Source organism: Heptranchias perlo, chromosome 1 (genome assembly GCF_035084215.1).
Source record: "Heptranchias perlo isolate sHepPer1 chromosome 1, sHepPer1.hap1, whole genome shotgun sequence".
NCBI lineage: Eukaryota > Metazoa > Chordata > Chondrichthyes > Hexanchiformes > Hexanchidae > Heptranchias > Heptranchias perlo.
Genome location: NC_090325.1, coordinates 137,273,200 through 137,294,579, shown reverse-complemented (window position 1 = coordinate 137,294,579; position 21,380 = coordinate 137,273,200). Strand labels below are relative to the sequence as shown.

The 21,380-nt window shown below is 41.2% G+C and overlaps 1 protein-coding gene across 1 annotated transcript in view; it reads left to right on the top strand.

Moving 5' to 3' along the window:
* The first annotated feature begins 1,201 nt into the window (after positions 1 to 1,201).
* LOC137320362 (von Willebrand factor A domain-containing protein 2-like) overlaps positions 1,202 to 21,380 on the top strand; it is a 77,699-nt gene continuing 57,520 nt past the window's right edge. Inside the window, exons 1-2 of the mRNA XM_067982098.1 lie at positions 1,202 to 1,274; positions 5,417 to 5,607. Coding sequence (XP_067838199.1) covers positions 1,202 to 1,274; positions 5,417 to 5,607 — 264 coding nt within the window. The remainder of the gene's footprint in view (positions 1,275 to 5,416; positions 5,608 to 21,380) is intronic.

Here is a 21,380-nt window from a genome sequence, read left to right as displayed (position 1 = left end):
CTAGTGCTGGTAATGGTTCTGCTGCTGCCATTTACAGCTACTCCTGACCAATCTTTTGTTTCTTAACCTGTCCCATTATCGCCTTCCTTGCCTTGAACCATCATCCCTTTTGTCATTTAATCACTTGTGCCCTCTACCCTATCACAGACCTTCTCTTTTGTTCTTTCCTCCCTCCCCCTCCCCCCCCTTTTCCTGTCTCTGTACTCGCTAAAAACTTTAACTCTTTTAACATCTTCCAGTTCTGACGAAAGGTCTTCGACCTGAAAAGTTAACTCTGTTTCTTTCTCCACAGATGCTGCCTGACTTGCTGAGCTTCTCCAGCAGTTTCTGCTTTTATAATAGAGTTCAAGATTGAACAGCAGCCCCTTGGAATGTGAACCATCTATCCCAGCAAACTGAAAGCAGACACACCCCAACTGCTTGCAAACTTTGGCGAAGAATCTGGAAGAACAGGTTTGGATAGCTGTGGCCTTGTGTAGCCTGCATTAACAATAGAATGGACCCTGCCTGGGAAACAGGCAGAGGGGAGGATCCAACAGGGGCAGGTGAAGAAGCCCTGTGTAGCCTGTGTTAATGGGCCCTGAAACACAAGCTGTAGAGTTTTATTACATTTTAAAATCTCTCCCTCTGTTGCCATATCCAAATCCTTCTTTCTGGGGGTGAAGCTTGTCTCGGGCAGTAGCGCAAAATGAGTGATAGCGAATCGGCCGCTTGTTTTACACTCTGCTCGATCGATCAGATATTTTAGGGTGTTACCTCTTAATAATACTCTTTTGGCTTCTTATCATTTTCATGGGATAATTAAAACCAGACTAAATTTAACTTGGAAATAAAAACAGAAAATGCTGGAAATACTTAGCAGGTCAGACAGCATATGTGGAGAGAAACAGAGTTAAACATTCGGCATGATTTTAGCCCCCAAGATCGGGTGGGTTGGGGGCAGAGAAAATCGGTGTTTTTCAGAGCGGGAATGAATCCAGGCCTCAAGCCACCGACTTGCGCGTTCGACCCAGATGCGCCTGGGTGCACGTTCGTTTCAGGAAGCCGGAATTCCTGCCGGCAATTAAAGCCAGTGGGCCGATATTTAAACCATCAAATAAGAGACTTAAAGTAGTTAAAGTGTTTAATTTTTTGTGGATTGAGGCAGGGAAACAATTTTAACTCTGCCTCAATGTGTTTCCCATGGCCTCTGAAACACGCCATGGAAACGGAGGTGAGTTGCAGCCGGCAGCCATTTGGACCTTTAAACCAGCGATTGCCGAACCCAATAAAAGGTGAGTTTATGCTGCAGGGCAAGCAGTTCTCTCAGACAAACCTTTGGCTGTGAGTTCTTTGTATTTAGACTGAGATTTCTTTATTCACAATCAGAATCCTTGTGTTCACACAGTTCTTCACATACAGAATTCCACATAGGCCATATCATAGGGAAGATAGAGAGGGGCAAAGTGGAGATCAGGGAGGGAGGGATGATTAGAGAGTGTATTAATCAATGGTGTAAAATTGTGAAGAAAATGTAGCCAAATTAAAGAGCTTATAGGAATGAGTAGCAATGAAGATTGTGTGTAAAATATACATTGTGTGGGAAGGTATTAAAGAGAGCACATATAAATTAACCGTCTTAGCAGCAATTAAATTGGGAAATCACTTGAAAATTGAAATGGACTGTAATGCAGGCCTGGTAGAATGGAAGAGTTTTACTAAGAAAATATCCTTGGACTAAAATTGGGAGCCTACTGTCTTTCCTATGGTGTGTCATCTCTCTTTCTATCTAACATTTGGGTGTTACAACTCAGGTTATAGCGTGATGGGTGAATCTTTGAGCATCCACACAGGATTATCTGATGGGTTCAGCAAGGTCTGGAGATTTGGTTTTGGATTTGCTTGTAGGTATGCTATGTCAGTTGGAAACAAACTGATGGTGAAGTAGTCTGGTAGAGGAGACCCCCACCTCCAAAATAGCTGGAGAAAGAAAAAAGCTGGAAAAGGGGAGTTGTCAAAAGGAACAGAGCACACCTAACAAGAACCACTAAGGGAGAAACCGGCAGACAAGGAACATCCAGGCAAGTGCCAAGCAAAACTTTAGCTAGGAATAGAGAGCTGGAGGAGCAACTGCTGGACTGAGTTAATCGTGGGTTGCAAGGTCAAGGTGAGTTGAATTATTTAGGCAGCTGAGTCAGATCATCTGACTGTTCCAGCAATCTGTTTGTTTATTGCAGATTTTATTGTTTAGTTTGGTCAGATAATTAATTAATTCTTAAATGTATTTGATTACTTTCTCCAATCCCGTGGCTTAATTATTTATTTAAGTGAAAAGGTTATTGATTTAGTTTTGTCAGAGAATTTAATATTTAATTCAGACTGTTGGCTATTTAGTTAGTCATTCCACTCAATGAATGAATCAATTATTTCTACAATGCAATGATTTATTTATTCTATTCAGCAAGGAAATTGATTATTTATGTTTTTGTTTATTCCTTTGAGGCTTATTAGCTGACATCTATACTCATCCCAGTGAACCCCTACCCCTTTCTTCCTGCAAGATTTGTAGAGGTCATTTTTTTCTCTTTATTATATTTTTAATTTGCTTGTCAGGCCATTGTTCAGTCTGAGCTTGCTGATCTTAACATTTGTTCTGCATGCTCAGAATTAGTTCTTTAAATGTTGTTCCATTTTACCTCCATTGAATTGCTGATGAATATCCTCCTCCAATCCATTTTAACTTCACTACAACATAATCCATCTTACTGTTCCTTTGTTATGGAGCTAAGGATGCTAGGGGTTTTAGATAATTGTATTCCTTATCCTATTTTTAATGAATTTTGCACCAAAATGAAAATTAATTCATCTCTTTTAAACATCTGCAAAGATTTTGTAAAAAGTGATTTAAATCTTACTGCACTAGTTATGTAATATTGTTGCTACTTTAGATGAAGATACAAAGACACCAAAAAAGATACATTTTTACAGCAAGAATTAGATCCATCAAGAATTAAAGAATTAAATTTGTGCAGTGTTAAATCTTTCTTTAAACCTTATTTTTTCCAATTGTAAGGTTGAGGCAATTTGAATAAATTTAGTGTAGAAAGATGCTAGGTCTAGTATCATTGATTTCAAAATTCATGAAAGAATGCTTTGTAGTTTTCAAGCTGGAAACAGTACAGAGCAGATTTAATGGCTGTTAGTTTTTAATTACAGACATGAGTAAGTCATTTAAACCACCAGAGTACAGTCTCTTCAATTATTCTGAAAATTACTTCAATTTTAGATAGGTGTTTATAAAAGAACTATCATATCTAGCGTTAAGAACTAGAAAAATGATAGTAATGTTGTCTGAGATAAAGGAGGAGCTAATGTCGGAGTCCTTATTGCAGATGAAAGCTTGGCATTCTGCAAAGAAATTTGAAACTGGTTTCTTCTCCACCCATTCATTTTTGGAGCTCTGGGCTAAAAAGTATTTGTATCCACATTTTATTACTTTAAAAAGAACTAGGGGCTTTATTTTCATTCCTTCACTAATTTTAGTCAAAATAAGTAGGTATGAGTAAAAATGTTGGGTAAAAAAGCACGAATGGACTATTCTCAATGGTTAGCAACATCTTAAGAATTTCTACTCCAAAAAAGGGCTAAAAAATGATTCACAAAAAGTGAGTAAACGGCCAATGTTGGCTTGTTAATGTCATTATTGATAAATTTGTGCAGCATTTTGCATCTGCACGGTATTTTATTCCAGATCAGACATGGTGATAGTGAACTTAACAAAGAGAAAAATTTCATAGTATCGCCACAGCAAAGGCAAACGCAATGACTTGGAGTATGGCTTAAAGGGCCCTGTGGCAAGTGGAAGAAGTGCATAGTCTCGAGGAGGTTTCTGTCTGACAGGATTGATATAGAAGTCATTGGAAAACATATTACTGTGGAGCAAGAGGAGAGAGCAGCCTGGAAGTGCAGAGGGCATAGGAGGCACGGGACCTGTGGCAAGTACTACCTCAGGAAGTGGATCCAACACAACAAATTCAGCTATCTGAGCAGAACGTGGGGAGGCTTGGGGCTCATCAGGGATTTTGAGACTGAATTATGCCACCTAGTTCAAGAAAATCAGGACAGCCAATCGTCTATTGTATATTACCTGTGACACTGATTTTTAATTTTGATGTCACAGGGAGCTACCAGACATACCCCGGAATCAACCACTTTGTCTTTTGCACAACTGATGTTTTTTTTCCGCACAATGAAGCGATGGAAGACTACAAGATGTATTAAAATTGAATTCATTTTATTACATTTTGAAATCCTGTGATATACCCACCAACTGACAAGTTCATTCATTTCAGTATAGTTTTTTCCTTAAATGTCTAACTTTTACTACTTCATCGCCCATATATGTCCCCCCGTCCATATTAAGAATGGCTGACTTGGCAATTGTAAGTTAATTAATTTGGGCATGTGAGCTACCAGCAGGGGTTGGGTTGAGTCAGGGGTATATGCACAGTCAGGTCGACAGGGTTGCCAATCAGAGTCCAGTCTGCTCAGGGGGTTGCCAGTAGGAATTGGGTCAAGTCGGGGTTGCAACAGCAGATGGGCAGTAGTGTTATGCAGTTCAATCAAGCTATCTATCAGAACTTATGGTCTGTAAAATGGGTTTTTAGAAAATCCTCATTGGCCCATTTCAATTAAGCTTTGTACATTCCACAGCTGGATGAAGGATCCACCATTGAAACCAGTAATATGCCAAGATAACGCATTGAGAAAGGTAAAATGATCATTATTACAAGTGCATTGCGATTGGCCAATTTTCTGCCATTTTTCAGGATCATATTCAGCGCTGCGCCCAATCATGTGGGCGTGATTGGTCTGGGGCACTCATTATCATTAAGTAGGCAGAGTAAAGAGAAGCTGCAAGGGCCCCTGGTTCTCGGATACCACTTTAGAGGTATGGGTGGAGGAGGTCAGCAGGAGGAGGAACATTATCTTCCCACAAGGCAGCAGGAAGATGTCCAAGCAAGCTGCTCAGCAGCAGTGGGCAGAGGTGGGTTAACGCCTGGAGCATCATGCCACGGACCTGACTGCAATATCAGAAGAAGTTCAATGACCTGACCAGGATTGATAATGTAAGACTCCTAACTCAGATCTTGCATCACTCTCTGCTTAACCCTGCACTACCTGAACTCCTAGTGCTCATGGCCCTTCCCTCATCTGATTACCAGCACTGTCCTCCAATCACTGGACCACACTTCACTCTACCTCCTTCTGCTCCTAATGCAGCACTCTACACCTGCTACACTGCACACTATTACTTCCTTCACCTCCTCACACCTTTGCCACCCTTCACACACTGTGCAGCTGCTTTCAGCAGTCATCTATCTCTGCTGAGCCTTGACACTAAAATGCTAATCCTTCACCCTCTCTTCTTTTTCAGGTGAAGCAAATATGGAGCACCCAGAGGATGAGGAGCTGGAAGAGGGCAGCACTATTGAAGACACGATGTCACTTGACCTTATCCTAGCAAGCACCAGCTCAGATACTGACTTCATGCATTCTTTACAAAATAGACTTGATGGATCAAACAACAACAACAACAACTTGCATTTATATAGCGCCTTTAACATAGTAAAATGTCCCAAGGTGCTTCACAGGAGCGATTATCAAACAAAATTTGACACCATAGAACGGTTACAGCACAGAAGGAGGCCATTTGGCTCATCGAGCCCATGCCAGCTCTTTGTAAGAGCAATCCAGTTAGTCCCATTGCCCTGCTCTTTCCCCGTAGCCCCCCAAATTTTTCCCTTCAAGTATTTATCCAATTCCTTTTTGAAAGCCATGATTGAATCTGCTTCCACCATCCTTTCAGGCAGCACATTCCAGATCATAACCACTCGCTGTGTTAAAACATTTTTCCTCATATCGCCTTTGGTTCTTTTGCCAATCACTTTAAATCTGTGTCCTCTGGTTCTCGACCTTTCCACCAATGGGAGCAGTTTCTCTTTATTTACTTTATCTGAACCCTTCATAATTTTGAACATTTCTATCAAATCGCCTCTCAACCTTCTCTGCTCTAAGGAGAACAACCCCAGCTTCTCCAGTCTATCCACGTAACTGAAGTTCCTCATCCCTGGAACCATTCTAGTAAATCTTTTCTGCACCCTCTCTAAGTCCTTCACATCCTTCGTAAAGTGCGTTGCCCAGAATTGTACACAATACTCGAGTTGTGGCCAAACCAATGTCTTATAAAGGTTCAACATAACTTTCTTGCTTTTGTACTCTATGCCTCTATTTATAAAGCCCAGGATCCTGTATGCTTTTTTAACCGCTTTCGCAACCTGTCCTGCCACCTTCAAAGATTTGTGCACATATACCCCCAGATCTCTCTGATCCTGCACCCCTTTTGGAATTGTACCGTTTAGTTTATATTGCCTCTCCTCATTCTTCCTGCCAAAATGTATCACTAGCCTTTCTAGTACCTCCTCTTTATCAATTTGTAGCCCATCCTGTATCTCAACTACCTCTTCTTTTACTGTGATTTTGGCAGCGTCTTCTTCCTTGGTAAAAACAGATGCAAAGTACTTATTTAGTACCTCAGCCATGCCTAGATCTCCTTTTTGGTCCCTAATCAGCCCCATTCTTCCTCTTGCTACCTGTTTACTATTTATATGCCTGTAGAAGACTTTAGAATTCCCTTTTATGTTTGCCGCCAGTCTATTCTCATACTCTCTTTGCCCCTCTTATTTCCTTTTTCACTTTTCCTCTGAACTTTTTATATTCAGCCCGGTTCTCACTTGTATTATCAACCTGACATCTGCTTTACGCCCCCTTTATCTGCTTCATCTTACTCTATCTCTTTCGTCATTCAGGGAGCTCTGGCTTTGGTTGCCCTACCTTTCCCCCTCGTGGGAATGTACCTAGACTGTACCCAAGCCATCTCCTCTTTAAAGGCGGCCCATTGTTTGATTACAGTTTTGCCTGCCAATCTTTGATTCCAATTTACCCGGGCCAGATCCGTTCACAACCCACTAAAATTGGCCCTCCTCCAACTAAGTATTTTTACTCTAGATTGCTCCTCGTCCTTTTACATAACTAATCTAAACCTTATGTTACTTTGATCACTGTTCCCTAAGTGTTCCCCCACTGACACTTGCTCCACTTGACCCACCTCATTCCCCAAAACCAGATCCACCCAAGCCACATAAGGAGATATTAGGACAGGTGACCAAAAGCTTGGTCAAAGAGATAGGTTTTAAGAAGCATCTTAAAGGAGGAGAGAGAGGTAGAGAGATGGAGAGATTTAAGGAGGGAATTCCAGAGCTTAGGACCTAGGCAGCAGAAGGCATGGCCGCCAATGGTGGAGCGATTAAAATCAGGGATGCGCAAGAATTGGAGGAGTGCAGAGATCTCGGAGGGTTATAGGGCTGGAGGAGGTTACAGAGACAGGGAAGGGTGAGGCCATGGAGGGATTTGAAAACAAGGATGTAAATTTTAAAATCGAGGCATTCCTGGATCGGGAGCCAATGTAGGTCAGGGAGCACAGGGATGACAGGTGAACTGAACTTGGTGCAAGTTAGAATATGGGTAGGAGAGTTTTGGATGAGCTTAAGTATATGGAGGGTGGAAGATGGGAGGCCAGACAGGAAAGCATTGGAATAGTCAAGTCTAGAGGTAACAAAGGCATGGATGAGGGTTTCAGCAGCAGATGATGGGCACTGGGAGACTCACCAAGTGCTAGTGCGCAGGAGTAAGGGCAGGGGGATAGGACGGCCCAGGAAGCAGCTTGCCAGAGGGAGAGCTGGCATCCTAGCCCTGCTGCAGAGGGCACAGGTGAAGACCTTGATGGCACAGCATACTTAAAAGACTAATGACTATACACCAGGACCTTCTAACTGCACTGGGCAACTTGCAGGCGAGATTGCGCACAATGACACAGAATATGGAAGAATCAAGCTCCAACTTATGTGGGGTCGTCCAGAATGGCATTGAGACCATGCAGTCAACCATGGTGTGCATGGTCAGTTCTATGAACACTGCAGTGGGGCCCACAATAATGGAGCCTCTGGTGACCACTCTGACAGCTTCACTGGGTGCTCAAACTACTGCCATCATCAGGCTTTCGATCCATGAAGGCTAACATTTCTGTTTCCTAGGTCCCTATCCATTATTTTTCTCTCCCGTCTGTGTTTTGGTCAGTCCTATAAAAGGACTCAACTACTTACTGTACCAGTTCTGTGAAGGGTACCATCCAAAATGTTGACATGTTTTTCTCTTTCAAATGCTGACTGACCTGCTGTTTATTTCAAGCATTTTCAGTTTTTATTTCAAATTTCTAGAATTGTTGTTGTTTCTTTTTAAAGCTTATTGAATTAAATAATGAACCACATAATACACAGCCTTATGCATGTTTACAAATGTTTTTTTTAAAACTTAGATGTAATTAAAAATAAAACAATTTTCACTAAAAAAAATTCCGCTTGTGTCCCATGCAAGCAGAGGATAAACAGTTAATGGAGCGATAGCTACAAGGCAAGGACACTGAATCCCTAGCAGATGATCTGAGGTTGGATATCATGTTGACTACACTCTTACCTCCTTCTAGGGGGCAATTATCAACTAACCTTTGCTGAGCTATGTGAGAAATGAACGATAGAAGGTGAAAGGACGATGGATTGTGGGGACCCACTGGGAGCTACTCTGAGACTGCATGATTGCGTCTTGGTATCTTGACAGTCATCAGAGAGGAGACTTTCATCTCATCAGTTTAGCCTGGATTGGAAGCCAGGTCACAGAGATGAAAAGTCTGTTTTTTAATCCACTCTGACACCCTGTCCCCCGAGGAGGTGCTTTTGTGAATAGTGGGAGAATTGTATGTGTGTGCTCCTTATTATATGTCCAGGGCTGCAGGGTGTTCAAGTACAGCTGGCACTGGAATGTTGTGGGTATTAAGAGGTTGCGAAAAGGTTTCGATTTTACTTACAACTTGCTGTAGTCCTGAGTGCCTATACAATGTTCAGAGCAGTAGTAATTCCTGCTTTCTACCACCGCTGGAGCTGTTTAAGATGCATTCCTCAATCTTAAGTGTGAGGCCTGGAGTTTCCTCTGCATTCGCGCCCAGATACACACGAGCATCACCGAGCAGGTTATTAAGAGTAAGTGCCGCTTAATAGCACCGTTGACCACTCCTTCCACTACTTTGTTGATGACTGGGAGTAGGCTAATAGGACGGTAATTGGCTGGATTGAATTTGTCCTGCTTTTTGTGAACAGAACATACCAGGGCAACTTTCCATGTTGTCGGGTAGATGCCACTGTTGTAGCTGTACTAAAACAGCTTGGATAGAGTTGAAGCTAATTCTGGAACACAGGTCTTCAGCACTACAGCAGAGTTGTTGTTGGGGCCTGTAGCCTTTACTGTATCCAGTGCACTCAGCTGTTTTTTGATGTCTCGTGGAGTGAATCGAATTGGCTGAAGACTGGCATCTGTGATGGTGGAGACCTCAGGAGGAGGCCAAGAAGGAATATCCACTCGGCATTTCTGGCTGAAGATGGTTGCAAATGCTTCAGCCTTGTCATTAGCACTCACGTGCTGAGCTCCACCATCGTTGAAGATGGGAATGTTCATGGAGCCTCCTCCCCCTGTCAGTTGCTTAATTGTCCACTGCCATTCACAACTGGATGCGGTAGTGCTGCAGGGCTTTGACCTGATTTGTTGGTTGTGGATCACTTAGCTCTGTCTACAGCATGCTGCTTCCACTGTTTAGCATGCCTGTAGTCCTGTGTTGTAGCCTTACCAGGTTGGCACCTCATTTTCAGATACACCTAGTGCTGCTCTTTCTACACTCCTCATTGAACCAGGGTTGGTCATCCGGATTGATGGTGATGAAGGAATGAGGGATATGCTGGGCCATGAGGTTACAGATTGTGGTGGTATACAATTCTGCTGCTGCTGATATCCCACAGCACCTCACGGCTGCTCAGTTATGAGCAGCAAAATCTGCTCTTAATCTATCCCACTTAGTGTGGTGGTAGAGCCACACGATACGATGGAGAGTGTTCTCAGTGTGAAGACAGGAATTGGTCTCCTCCATGGACTGTGTGGTGGTCATTCCTACCAATGCCTCCATGGACAGACACATCTGCTACAGGTAGCTTGGTGAGGACAAGGTCAAATAGGTTATTCCCTCGTGTTTGTTCCCTCACCACCTGCTGCAAGCCCAGTATGGCAGCTATGTCCTTCGGGACTCATGCAGCTCAGTCGCTGGTGGTACTGCCGAGCCATTCTTGGTGATGGATTTTGAAGTCCCCCACGTAGAGTACATTCTGTGCCCTTGCTACCCTCAGTGCTTCCTCCAAGCGATGCTCAACATGGAGGAGTACTGATTCATCTGCTGAGGGAGGGTGGTAGGTGGTAATTTGCAGGAGGCTTCCTTGCCCATGTTTGACCTGAAGCCATGAGATTTCATGGGGTCCTGTGTCAAAGTTGACGACTCCTGGGGCTATTCCCACCCAACTGTATACCATTGTGCCCCCATCTCTGGTGTATCTATCCTGCTGGTGGGACAGGACATAGGCAGGGATGGTGATGGAGGAGTCTGGAATGTTAGCTGATAGCTATGATTCTGTGAGTATGGCTGTGCCAGGCTGTTGCTTGACTAATCTGTGGGACAGCTCTCTCAACTTTGGCACCTGGCCACGAGCATTAACGAGGAGGACTTTGAAGGTCGACTGGGCTGGGTGTGCCTTTGTCGTGTCCTAATTCAATGCCTAAGACGCAGCTGAGTGATCTGTTTGGTTTTATTCTTTGTGGCGGTTTGATACAACTGAAAGGCGTGCTAGGCCACTTCAGGGGGCAGTTAAGAGTCAACCACGTTGGTTTATGAACCCTTTCATGAACCTTTAGCCAGATAAAGGTGTCACTGACGAAAAAGCTATGGAAACTGATAGGTTAGAGGCACTGTCAGCTGCAGAGCGGTTATATTTGGAATCAGACTCCCATGCTTGAGCAGCAAAGAAATTATGCAGTTTTCTGAGTGCTGGAAGTATTACTATAACCATTCTTTCAAATGCTGTTTTATGTTGGAAGTATTACTATAACCATTCTTTCAAATGCTGTTTTATGTTGGAAGTATTACTATAACCATTCTTTCAAATGCTGTTTTATGTTGGAAGTATTACTATAACCATTCTTTCAAATGCTGTTTTATGTTGGAAGTATTACTATAACCATTCTTTCAAATGCTGTTTTATGTTGGAAGTATTACTATAACCATTCTTTCAAATGCTGTTTTATGTTGGAAGTATTACTATAACCATTCTTTCAAATGCTGTTTTATGTTGGAAGTATTACTATAACCATTCTTTCAAATGCTGTTTTATGTTGGAAGTATTACTATAACCATTCTTTCAAATGCTGTTTTATGTTGGAAGTATTACTATAACCATTCTTTCAAATGCTGTTTTATGTTGGAAGTATTACTATAACCATTCTTTCAAATGCTGTTTTATGTTGGAAGTATTACTATAACCATTCTTTCAAATGCTGTTTTATGTTGGCAACTGGAAAAAAAATTACATAGAATGTACAGCACAGAAACAGGCTATTCGGCCCAATTGATATGTGCCGGATGTTTATGCTCCACACAAGCCTCCTCCCACCCCTCTTCATCTAACTCGATCAGCATATCCTTTTATTCCTTTCTCCCTCATGTGTTTATCTAGCTTCCCCTTAAATGCAGCTATTCTATTTGCCTCAACTACCCCTTCTGGTAGTGAGTCCTACATTCTAACCACTCTCTGGGTTAAGAAGTTTCTCCTGAATTCCCTATTGGATTTATTAGTGACTATTTTATATTTATGGCCCCAAGATTTAATCTTGCCCAAAAATGGAAACATCTCTATGTGTACCCTATCAAACCCTTTCATAATTTTAAAGACTTCTATCAGGTCGCCCCTCAGTCTTCTCTTTTCTAGATAAAAGAGCCCCAGCCTGTTCAATCTTGCCTGATAGGTATAACCAATCTGTTCTGGTATGTCAACATGAATGGCAAACAAAATTAAATCAGACTGTTCCAATGTGACCTGTGATCTCAGAGGGTTAAAGTGAAAACCACACCAGTTCTGAAAATTCAGTTACATTAAATTAGCTAATAATACCTGGCTGAGCCACCTCAATATTGAGCTTCCTCTGAAGCATACAGTTGTGCCATATTACAGGATTTTTCACCACAGACATTTATTGTTATTTTCCGTTAATTAGTTTGTTAGTTAGTAAGCTGAAACAGATAGATTAGTGGTAACTTAAGTGACTTCAACTTGCATGCGGATCCTTTTTTAATTAGGTAATTTCTAAATATTTCTTGTAAACAATTTTACAACACCAAGTTATAGTCCAACAAATTTATTTTAAATTCCACAAGCTTTCGGAGGCTTCCTCCTTCCTCAGGTGGTGTGGAAATGAAATTTTAGCTAATTATTGGTAGTGAGTCCTACATTCTAACCACTCTCTGGGTAAAGAAGTTTCTCCTGAATTCCCTATTGGATTTATTAGTGACTATTTTATGTTTATGGCCCCAAGATTTAATCTTGCCCAAAAATGGAAACATCTCTATGTGTACCCTACCTTTCATAATTTTAAAGACTTCTATCAGGTCGCCCCTCAGTCTTCCCTTTTCTAGATAAAAGAGCCCCAGATTATTAGCTAATCCACACCACCTGAGGAAGGAGGAAGCCTCCAAAAGCTTGTGGAATTTAAAATAAATTTGTTGGACTATAACTTGGTGTTGTAAAATTGTTTACAATTGTCAACCCCAGTCCATCACCGGCATCTCCACGTCATAAATATTTCTTAATATAGCTTGGTATGAAATATTTAATTTAAGTAATAAACCCAATTCTGATGAAGAGTCATGTCTAAAATGTTAATCTGTATTTTCTTTTAAATACTGGTCAAATTGTTGTGTAAGTACAGCAATTTATATTTTTATTTCAGAACTATACAATATCATAAAACAGTGAGTACACAGACAGTATGGTTCAGTACAATTCTCTGATTGTGCTCTAGAATATTCATCATTAAAAATTGGCAATTTTTTAATGAAAGCAAAGTAAACATTGATCAGTAAAGGTTGACCAGTAAGTATTGATCAGTAAACAATGATCAGATTGTTGAAAGGGAGTTTCTGGGGCTGCTATAGATGACATATGGTTGAACGATATTTCATCTTCATTGTTGCAATGGAAATATAGTATATAAAGGGTTAAATACCAACTAAATAGTCTGTCCTAGACATTTTCTCAATAACAATATATCAATTACTGTTTTGGGTCATAGAAATTACATGTTAAAATTTGATGAGAAAAGAGTTTATTTTGTAAGCAGAACATGTTATGTGGTAGACAGAGCATCTTATAATATATCCAGAATTATAGACCTCTGGCCCTCTTAGCAAAATTTATGTGTGAAATGTTCTGAGATTTTTTTTTTACTTGACTGCATTTTGCTTTCAAGGAGACAAAAAGACTTAAATCAGGATGGCTCCATTATATTGTTTGTGTGGGACACACATAAGACTGCACCAGAAAGGGTAAAAAAAGCATGGAAGGAACAATTCGTTATATATTGCCTGAGACTAGCTGCCTCAGGAATTTTCTCATTCTTTTTTAAGCCACTTCACTTTTCTTCAGGTAATTGATTCTGTTGTGAACTACATTTTGTTTTTTCACTGATGCATTTCTTAAGTACTGCTATACCCAAAGGGATGGACACATGGTCATTATTGGATAAAGAAGCTGTTTTTCAGGTTACTTGGAAGTCCCTCAAGCCAACATAGCTGCCAACCCTAGATGATAAATCTTATAGAATCATAGAATCAGAGTGGTTACAGCACAGAAATTGCCATTCAGCCCATTGAGCCTGTGCTGGCTCCTTGTAAGAGCAATCCAGTTAGTCCCATTCCCCCGCTCTTTCCCCATAGCCATGCAATTTTTTTCCCTTCAAGTATTTATCCAATTCCTTTTTGAAAGCCACGATTGAATCTGGTTCCATCTCCCTTTCAGGCAGCGCATTCCAGATCATAACTACTCGCTGTGTAAAAAAAGCTTTTCCTCATGTCGCCTTTGCAAGACAAGTGCCACGCAATGACCATCTCCAAAAAGAGAGAGTCAAACCACCTCCCCTTGACATTTAACGGCATTACCATCGCCAAATCTCCCACCATCAACATCCTGGGGGTTACCATTGACCAGAAACTTAACTGGACCAGCCGTATAAATACTGTGGCTACAAGAGCAGGTCAGAGGCTGGGTATTCTGCGGCGAGTGACTCACCTCCTGACTCCTCAAGGCCTTTCCACCATCTACAAGGCACAAGTCAGGAGTGTGATGGAATACTCTCCACTTGCCTGGATGAGTGCAGCTCCAACAACACTCAAGAAGCTCGACACCATCCAGGACAAAGCAACAAAGCCCACTTGATTGACACCCCATCTACCACCCTAAACATTCACTCCCTTCACCACTGGCGCACTGTGGCTGCAGTGTGAACCATCCACAGGATGCACTGCAGCAACTCGCCAAGGCTTCTTCAACAGCACCTCACAAACCCGCAACCTCTACCACCTAGAAGGACAAGGGCAGCAGGCACTTGGGAACAACACCACCTGCACGCTCCCCTCCAAGTCACACACCATACCGACTTGGAAATATAATTGCCATTCCTTCATCGTGACTGGGTCAAAATCCTGGAACTCCCTTCCTAACAGCACTGTGGGAAAACCTGTGGGACTGCAGCTGTTCAAGAAGGCAGCTCATCATCACTTTCTCAAGGCACTTAGGGATGGGCAATAAATGCTGGCCTTGCCAGCGACGCCCACATCCAACGAACGAATAAAAAAAATGTCTTGAGTCTGTTAATACCAGAATATTAAAATGACAATAGCAGTATGGATTTAAACCATTACATAAATTGTGCTGAATTTGTTACATTGCATTCCATAAAACATAAATGTATTTATTTGTAATCTCTTAGCGTAATGCTCAATTTAGGGATTGTTGTTGAATAGTTCGTTAAGCTTAGTAAGTGATGCTGCTATAAATGTTCTTTTGATAAATTATATATTGCTTCGCTGAAGCTCTGAGACACTGTCAGTGTAAAGCTTGCCTTCCTAAAGGGTGAATAATTGGCTTCAAACTTTGTAGCAATTGATAAACATAGCACATTATCTGAATGAATGTCATTTTACTATGGAAGTCTCAGGAAGTGATGGTAAAGCCCCTAACTTCCACCAATGGAAGGAGAAGGCCTTTGGTGGGAGCCTTGATGCCACCTTCACGGAGTTTCTGCCCTTTTAAGGCCTCTCTTCGCCTCTTCTGGTACTGCAGCAGTGATCCAGGAAAATGGCTCAGGTTGAAGTGGATGCGAAGGGGCAGGCGAAAGTTTGCCCTGAAGAGGAGATTCTTGGCAAATATCCCCTTCAAACGTTCCTGTGCCAAGTATGGTCTTGGCTGTAGTTCAACAATGTGCATTAACCCCAGTCACAGTTGAGCAAACCACATTGCACCAGTATGACAATTTCTATTTTTCACATTAGTCAGTCTTATGGTCTCACTAAGTGAGATTGTCAATTTGGATCAAGTTATGGACAGTTTTGTACCATGGATTCGCACCTCTGAGAACTAGGTCAACACTATCCAGATTTTATTAAATTTAGAAACCTTCCATCTAGCAGTGAGAGGAGACTCCATCCTCTCAGATTTTGCTCGAACTAATGTGACTCACCTAAGATGAAAATACAAATAACCCAGTCTGTTGCACATATTTCAAATTAATGAGTTGCTGTTTGAGTTCCAGTGCAGTATTCAAAATATATCGCCCTTGGTGTCTCACATTTTCTGTGATAGCAATTTGAATTATAGGGGTAATTTCCTCACTTTGCACTTGCCAATTATGCTTAATAGGGGTTCAAATGCATGATTTCCCAACCAATCAACAAAAGCACGCAGGTGTCCAAATATCTGGTGATGGCGAGGCTCACTGTTGGGAGCTTGAAGTTGGAAAATTGCCCCAATAATTTCAATTGGTAATCAAATAGTCAGAAAAATGTTTTACCATCAATAAGTTATCATCCTAGCACCACTAAACTATTTCCTATTTACCACCAACATTCTCACCTGGAACCATCAGTAGTTATTCACTTCTGTACAGTGACTGACAAAAGTTGTTTTCTCCCTAAATTGAAGTCAACGAAATAAAAATCGGGAGAGATGTAAAACTGGCTGCCAATCCATTACCACCCGTTTTACATTATCGCACAAAATCAAAATGAGCCCTTATGTGTGTAATTGAAATCAACAACAATGATCTCTTACCAAAATTAACTAAATTTGCTGGAATGCCAAAATAATTTAAAAATTGAATTGCAAAGAATTCTAATTATGTAATTTGTCAAAATTAAACTTTAATTTTAGACATAAGTATCCCATGTAGAAGAAAGCACCTGTGTTGCTCTCTATTACATCAAGGGATTCTTTTCAAGTAGTGACATGACTTGATGGCTGGCTAAACTGCAGCTCTGGGCAATACTTTGTGTGGAATGCTATCTAATGCCACATGATGGGTCACAAAAGCATATTTTGTTAATGCTGAAAGTCTGGGTTGGACCTGCCCAAAACCTAAATAAGAGCTCCAAGCTTCTCATGTTTAGCCATCAACACCATAATGAGAAATAATTTAATCCTGACAAACAATCTGTAATAGGTAAGAAGATCAAATATATATCAGGTTTGATTTTCCCCTGCAACTAATATTTAAACCACAGTATTACGCTTCTGGTTAAATTGTGTGTTTCAGTGACAGAAGCCCAAGGCTTACAAAGATGTAGCTTCTAACATCTTCTGGACTTGAATTTAAGATTAATAGTCACTAATTGACATATAGCATAACTGTGATATGGAAGGTGGAATAAGAACCTGTTAAAATACATGCAATGGACTCTCATCATCTAGTGCATTGCAGGGGAACCCCAGTTGGATTATTGAAATTGACTAATAACTCAGTGTCCATAAATTTTGGATATGTGATACAGCAATGCCCTAGTCATGGGAGTGAACACAAGTGCAATACATGCAAACATACGAAATTGATGAGCAGGAAAAGACCAGCTGGTCTTGATTAGAAAATCATAATTTGACTAGGAAGAGTCAAGATGGTTTTATAAAAGGGAAATCGTGTTTGACAAATCTATTACAGTTTCTTGAGGGTGTAACTAGCAGGGTAGATAGGGGCAACCAGTGGATGTAGTATATTTGGATTTTCAAAGGGCATTCGATAAGGTGCCACATATGAGGATGTTACACAAGATTAGGGCTCATGGGACTGGGGGTAATATATTAGCATGGATCGAGGACTGGTTAACAGACAGAAAACAGAGAGCAGGAATAAACGGGTCATTTTCGGGTTGGCAGGTTGTAACTAGTGGGGTGCCACAAGGATCAGTGCTTGGGCCTCAGCTGTTTACAATATATACCAATGACTTAGATGAGGGGACCAAGTGTAATGTATCCAAGTTTGTTGACTATACAAAACTAGGTGGGAAAGTAAGCTCTGAGAAGGACGCAAAGAGGCTGCAAAGTGATAGGATCACAGAAAGGTTGCAGCACGGAAGGAGGCCATTCGGCCCATCGAGTCCACGCCGGCTCTATGCAAGAGCAATCCAGCTAGTCCCACTGTCCTGCCCTTTCCCCATAGCCCTGCAATTTTTTTTCCTTTCAGGTATTTATCCAGTTCCCTTTTGAAGGCCATGATTGAATCTGCCTCCACCACCCCCTCGGGCAGTGCATTCCAGATCCTAACCACTTGCTGTGTAAAAATGTTTTTCCTCATGTCACCTTTGGTTCTTTTACATAGACAGGTTAAGTGATTGGGCAAGAAGGTGGCAGATGGAGTACAATGTGGGGAAATGTTATTACAAGGGATTTGGAGGACAAGAGTGAGGAGGTCTTGCTACAATCATATAAATCTCTAGTGAGACCAGACCTGGAGTACTGTGTAACGTTTTGGTCACCATACCTGAGGAAGGATATACTTGCCTTAGAGCCGGTGCAATGAAGGTTCACTAGATTGATTCCTGGGATGAGAGGGTTGTCCTATTCGGAGAGATTGAGCAGGATGGGCCAATATTCTCTGGAGTTTGGAAGAATGAGAGATGATCTTGTTGAAACATATAAAAATCTTAGAGGGCTTGACAGGGTATATGCTGAGAGGCTGTTTCCCCTGGCTGGAGAGTCTAGAACAAGGGGTCATAGTCTCAAGATAAGGGGTCGGACATTTAGGACCGAGATGAGGAAAAATTGCTTCACTCAGAGGGTTGTCAATCTTTGGAATTCTCTACACCAGAGGGCTGTGGATGCTGAGTTGTTGAGTATATTCAAAACCGAGATCAATAATTTTTGGAAACTAAGGGAATCAAGGGATGTGGGGATAGGGCGGGAAAGTGGAGTTGAGGTAGAATATCAGCTATGATCTTATTAAATGGCGAAGCGGGCTCGAGGGGCCATATGGCCTACTCTTGCTCCTATTTTATGTTCTTATGTTCTTATCAAGCCTGCCCACATCATGATGGCTGGACCATCAAGGTTAAACACTTCTTCAATTGAATTTAATTTTTCATGTGCTGTGAGGATGAATTGTATCAGACAGGAGGAGACACATGTTAGTGGGTTGTGCAATGATATGATATCTAGTGCAAGGATTTGTCCAGTAATCACAATGCTGGGTAATCACAAAACTGGATGACTGAAGTACAGAAAATGGAGGTTCCACTGTGATGCAAGGTCCAGCCATTAATGCTGCTCATGTCACTATTGTTCCAAATATTTAAATAGAAAATATTCTGGGTAAGCATGTGTTACCATGGAATGTTATCCTAGTAGTCTAACATTCCAGGAATGATTTCATAAATTGTCCCCAACAATAGAAGACGAGACAGTGCCTTAAAATACAGTAATACCTAATCTAAATTCAAATACATGTGAACAGGAAGGTATTGTAAGAATCCATTTTCATTATTACATTTCATTATTTCATGATGTAACTAAAATAGATTATTTTTATGACATAAATGTTACATGAGAAAAAATTATTACCCTGGTATTGCTCATGGTAGATCAGAGGTAAAACTGTAGTATGAGTGGGAGGGGAGAGGAGCGATGTAGAACAAAAGGGTGACAAATGTAAGGAATCTTACAACACCAGGTTATAGTCCAACAGTTTTATTTGAAAATCACAAGCTTTCGGAGGCTTTCTCCTTCGTCAGGTGAGGAAGGAGAAAGCCTCCAAAAGCTTGTGATTTTCAAATAAAATTGTTGGACTATAACCTGGTGTTGTAAGATTCCTTACATTTGTCCACCCCAGTCCATCACCGGCATCTCCACAAAAGGATGATAGGGTGGAGGGCAGGAGTGATTAAATTACAAAAGTGATGATGGTGCAAGGCAAAATGAGGTGTCAACAATAGAAACAAAAGATGGGTCCAGAGGAGGTGTAAATGGCTACAGCAGTATAACAGAGGAGGAGGGAAGCATGAAAGCACGTGTTGTTTTTATTAAACATTTTACTGTATTTCTGAAATTTCCTTTTTTTCTGCTTCAGAAATTTTTTTAGGAATTGCAAACTTAAGGGAATCAGTCCATTTAAAAACACATTGTGGAAATGAAAATCAGGATGGGTATATAACAGGGGGCTGAATCGATAACACCTGTTTTACACTACCACCCAAGTCAAAATTACCCCACTGTTTTTTTTCAGAGATTTCCGTAACATTTTGGGGAGGATTTTCCTGGCCAGGTGGTATTTTCACTAAGAAAACATTGAAAGAAAACCTGCATGGAATAACAGACCGAAGCTGAAACAGTTCAGATACAGGATCGCAGAGTAAGAATGCCACGTTTATTTTGACTCAGACTTCAGAATTTGTTATTGATTTTTTTTCGAATAGCTGTTTTTACTTAATCTCTTTACTCAGCATTTAAAAGACCATTCTGCCTTACATTTTAACAAGAAATGGCTCCCTTCATTCTATGAACCTAATATTAAACAAAATCAATGCTTGCTATGTTAGGAATGCTCAAAATGTTTTATATCTGTAAGAAATTAGGCTGGTGCTCAACTGATGACAGTTTAATCTGATGATTTTGGTTTCCATTGTGTATCTAACACTTAACTCGGTAATGCCCCTTAAAAGTGTCAGATCAGTCTGTTGATAACTGAGGGAGTGAGTCTGTATAGAGGAAAGCTTTACTGCCTGGTTAATCAGTCACATGGTGCAATAATTTCATAAATATTGATCTATCAAAGCTGAGAGCGTGAGAAATCTAATATCTTGCTAAATGCGATCATCTTTCTTTTGGGGATGGGGATTCTGCATTATTAAGCTTTCTAAACAGTTTTTCCCTTTTATTTAAGAAGATACTGACAATATGATCGATCAGAGATCAAACTGGATTTCAACTGCACGAATTAAAAAATAAAGAGTAGGCTGACTTGATATAGAAACTTATTTTTAGCACCTCCCCAACGTAGACTAATAAACACCCACCTATTCTACACTTTATAATTAATGGGATGAAATACAGGCGATACTGTAATAACAACAACTTGCACTTATATAGCACCTTTAACATAGTAAAATGTCCCAAGGTGTTTCACACAAGCGTATTTGACACCAAGCCACATAAAGAGATATTAGGACAGGTGACCAAAAGCTTAGCAAAAGAGATAGGTTTTAAGGAGCAACTTAAAGCAGGAGAGAGATTCAGAGAGACAGAGAGGTTTAGAGAGGGAATTCCAGAGCTTAGGGCCTAGGCAGTTAAAGGCACTGCCACCAATGGTGGAGCAATGAAAATCGGGGATGCGCAAGAGGCCAGAATTGGAGGAGCGCAGAGATCTCAGAGGGTTGTAGGGCTGAAGGAGGTTACAGAGATAGGGAGGGGTGAGACCATGGAGGGATTTAAAAACAAGGATGAGAATTTTAAAATCGAGGCGTTCCCAAACCGGTAGCCAATGTCGGTCAGCGAGCACAGGGGTAATGGGTGAACAGGACTTGATGTGAGTTAGGAGTTTTGGATGAGCTCAAGTTTATGGAGGGTGGAAAATGGGAGGCCGGCCAGGAAAATATTGGAGTAGTCAAGTCTAGATGTAACAAAGGCATGGATGAAGGTTTCAGCAGAAGATGAACTGAGGCAGGGACAGAGACGGGCGATGCTACAGAGGTGGAAGTAGGCGGTCTTCGTGATGGAGCTGATATGTGACCAGAAGCTCATCTCAGGGTCAAATAGGCTGCCAAGGTTGCGAATGGTTTGGTTTAGCCTCAGACAGTGGCCAGGGAAGGAGATGGAGTCGATGGC